Raw genomic sequence first — 2,351 nt, 5'->3', positions numbered from 1 at the left:
TTTACTTCTTCCAACAATCTTCATCACTTCTGGCTGCCTTTGAGGGATCATAGAGGAGTCATGGAGGAGTCATAGAGGAGTCTTAGTATCATAGAGTCATAGAATCATAGAATCATAGAATAGTTAGGGTTGGAAAGGACCTGAAGATCATCCAGTTCCAACCCCCCTGCCATGGTCAGGGACACCTCACGCTAAACCATATCACCCATGGCCTCATCCAACCTGGCCTTGTACACTGCCAGGGATGGATCATTCACAGCCTCCCTGGGCAACCTATTTCAGTGCCTCACCACCCTAACAGGAAAGAATTTCCTCCTTAGATCCAATCTAAACTTCCCCTATTTAAGTTTTAACCCGTTACCCCTTGTTACCCCTTGGGAAATCTTCAAATACCTTTGAACATTCTTTGATGGGTCGTTGATCAGGGAAGAAAATTCCAAGAAGCTCCTCTCCAGCTTCCCTGTTTCCTGCAGCTTTAGGGAACTTTTCTTCCTCCTCTCTCCTCCAAGCCTCCTTGGTCTGCTCTGTGTGTTCTCCTGCATGCTCCCATCTGTCATGGGGATTACCTGGAAGCACTGAAATTCACCTTAAGTCCATAGATCACATCTCATGGCTGGAAGAGGTACAGCACTTGGTAGAGTGTCCACCATACTGGTGAATGATGTCCCAGCTGTAAGAGACCACAAGTGGGCTCTTGAAAAGACAGCTGAGAAAATAGTCCAAGTCCTCAGCAGAAATCTCATAAATGGGTTATTTTAACAGGACTGAGCCTTGTCATCATATTTCCCTTCAAGAAAGAAGCGATTTGGGGTTGCTTAAGCAATGGCAGGTACATAAGAAAACATAAACACATTCTTGCCTTCAAATGTTCAGGAACAAGTTGGACGCTTTAGCATGTTTCATCACAAATCAACCTTTGGTGGCTCTTCAGTGAGTATGTGTTTCTCCTGTTATGAAATACACAATCAAGAGGCAAATGTATAGCAAATTACTCCCACATCGATAAAGTGGTCTACAAAATGGACAATAATATATAGAAGTATTATCACAGCTTCTCTCCAACCTCAAAAAGACTCAAAAACACCAACCCCACTCCCATCACTATCTAAGTGACAAACCATTTACTACTTTGGCAGGGAAATAATCATTCTCCCCACTGTTCTCTTCAGAGCACTCTTTACCTCCTTGTTCCTCAGGCTGTAGATGAAAGGGTTCAACATTGGGGTCACCGTGGTGTAAAAGACAGAAACTATTTTGTCCCTGCCCAGGTTGTAGCTGGAGCTGGGCCGTAGGTACATGAAGATAAGGGTCCCATAGAAGATGGTGACAGCCACTAGGTGGGATGCACAGGTACCAAAAGCTTTGCCCAGCACAGAGCCTGTCCTCATGACGGTGAAGAGGATGTGGCCATAGGAGATGAGGATGACTGATATTGTGGTGACCTCACTGAAGCCCCCAAAAGCAAACAGCAACACTTGGTTGAGGGAAGTATCAGAGCAAGCCAACTTTGAGAGTGGTGGCCCATCGCAGAAGAAGTGGTCAATGACATTGGGGCCACAGAAGGACACCCTCAATGCAAAGCCTGTGAAGACGGCTGAATTAAAAAGCCCAACTGCATAGGACCCAGCTAAGAGGGAAACACAGACCTTCTTGGACATGAGGATGGGTTAACGCAAGGGGTTGCAGATGGCAACATAGCGGTCATATGCCATCCCAGCCAGGAGGTAGCACTCTGTGATTGCAAAAGCAGCATAGAAATAGAGCTGCAGGAAGCAGCCAGCAAAAGAAATAGTCTTCCTTTCAGACAAGAGGTTCAGCAGCATTTTGGGTGTCACCACGGAGGAGTAGCACAGATCCAAGAAGGACAAGTGGCTGAGGAAGAAGTACATGGGGCTCTGAAGCTGGGAATCGAGCCAGACTGCAGCAATGATGCCAAGGTTTCCTATCACGGTGGTGACATAAATGAGCAGGAAAAGCACAAAGAGGGTAACCTGGAAGTCGAGGCAATCTGTGAACCCCTTGAAAACAAACTCTGTCACCGTAGTCCAGTTTTCCCAGGCCATCAGTGTCCAAGAGGCTCCCAGTTCCCAGGCAGCAGGGTGGTTTCCATGGGCTTGGTTATGATGGCTTAATCCCTTGCTTAACTATTAGTGGGGTTTAATCCTGTACTCTGTAGATAATGAAGACATTCTCTAATGAAACACAGCCAGGCACCTTGGCAGGATGCTTAGATGGTCCACAACCACCTGCCCATGCAGGGAGTCACTGACTACATCTACCACTCAAGCTCTTAAACCAAGCTTTGAATGTATCTTCTATCTTCACACACCGATTTCAAAGGAAGTCTGAAG

General features: G+C 46.4%; 1 protein-coding gene across 1 annotated transcript; it reads right to left on the bottom strand.

Moving 5' to 3' along the window:
- Positions 1–1,124: 1,124 nt before the first annotated feature.
- Positions 1,125–2,351, bottom strand: LOC130600673 (olfactory receptor 5F1-like). Its single transcript, XM_057412184.1, is given in 1 exon segment — positions 1,125–2,351. A coding segment is annotated over 1 exon segment (939 nt). The 5' UTR covers positions 2,064–2,351.

This window comes from Pezoporus wallicus, unplaced genomic scaffold (genome assembly GCF_028554395.1).
Source record: "Pezoporus wallicus isolate ANWC-B61680 ecotype Strahan unplaced genomic scaffold, APGP_CSIRO_Pwel_v1 contig_13720, whole genome shotgun sequence".
NCBI lineage: Eukaryota > Metazoa > Chordata > Aves > Psittaciformes > Psittacidae > Pezoporus > Pezoporus wallicus.
Note: the sequence above shows the minus strand (reverse complement) of the source record. Positions and strands in the feature narration are given on the sequence as shown.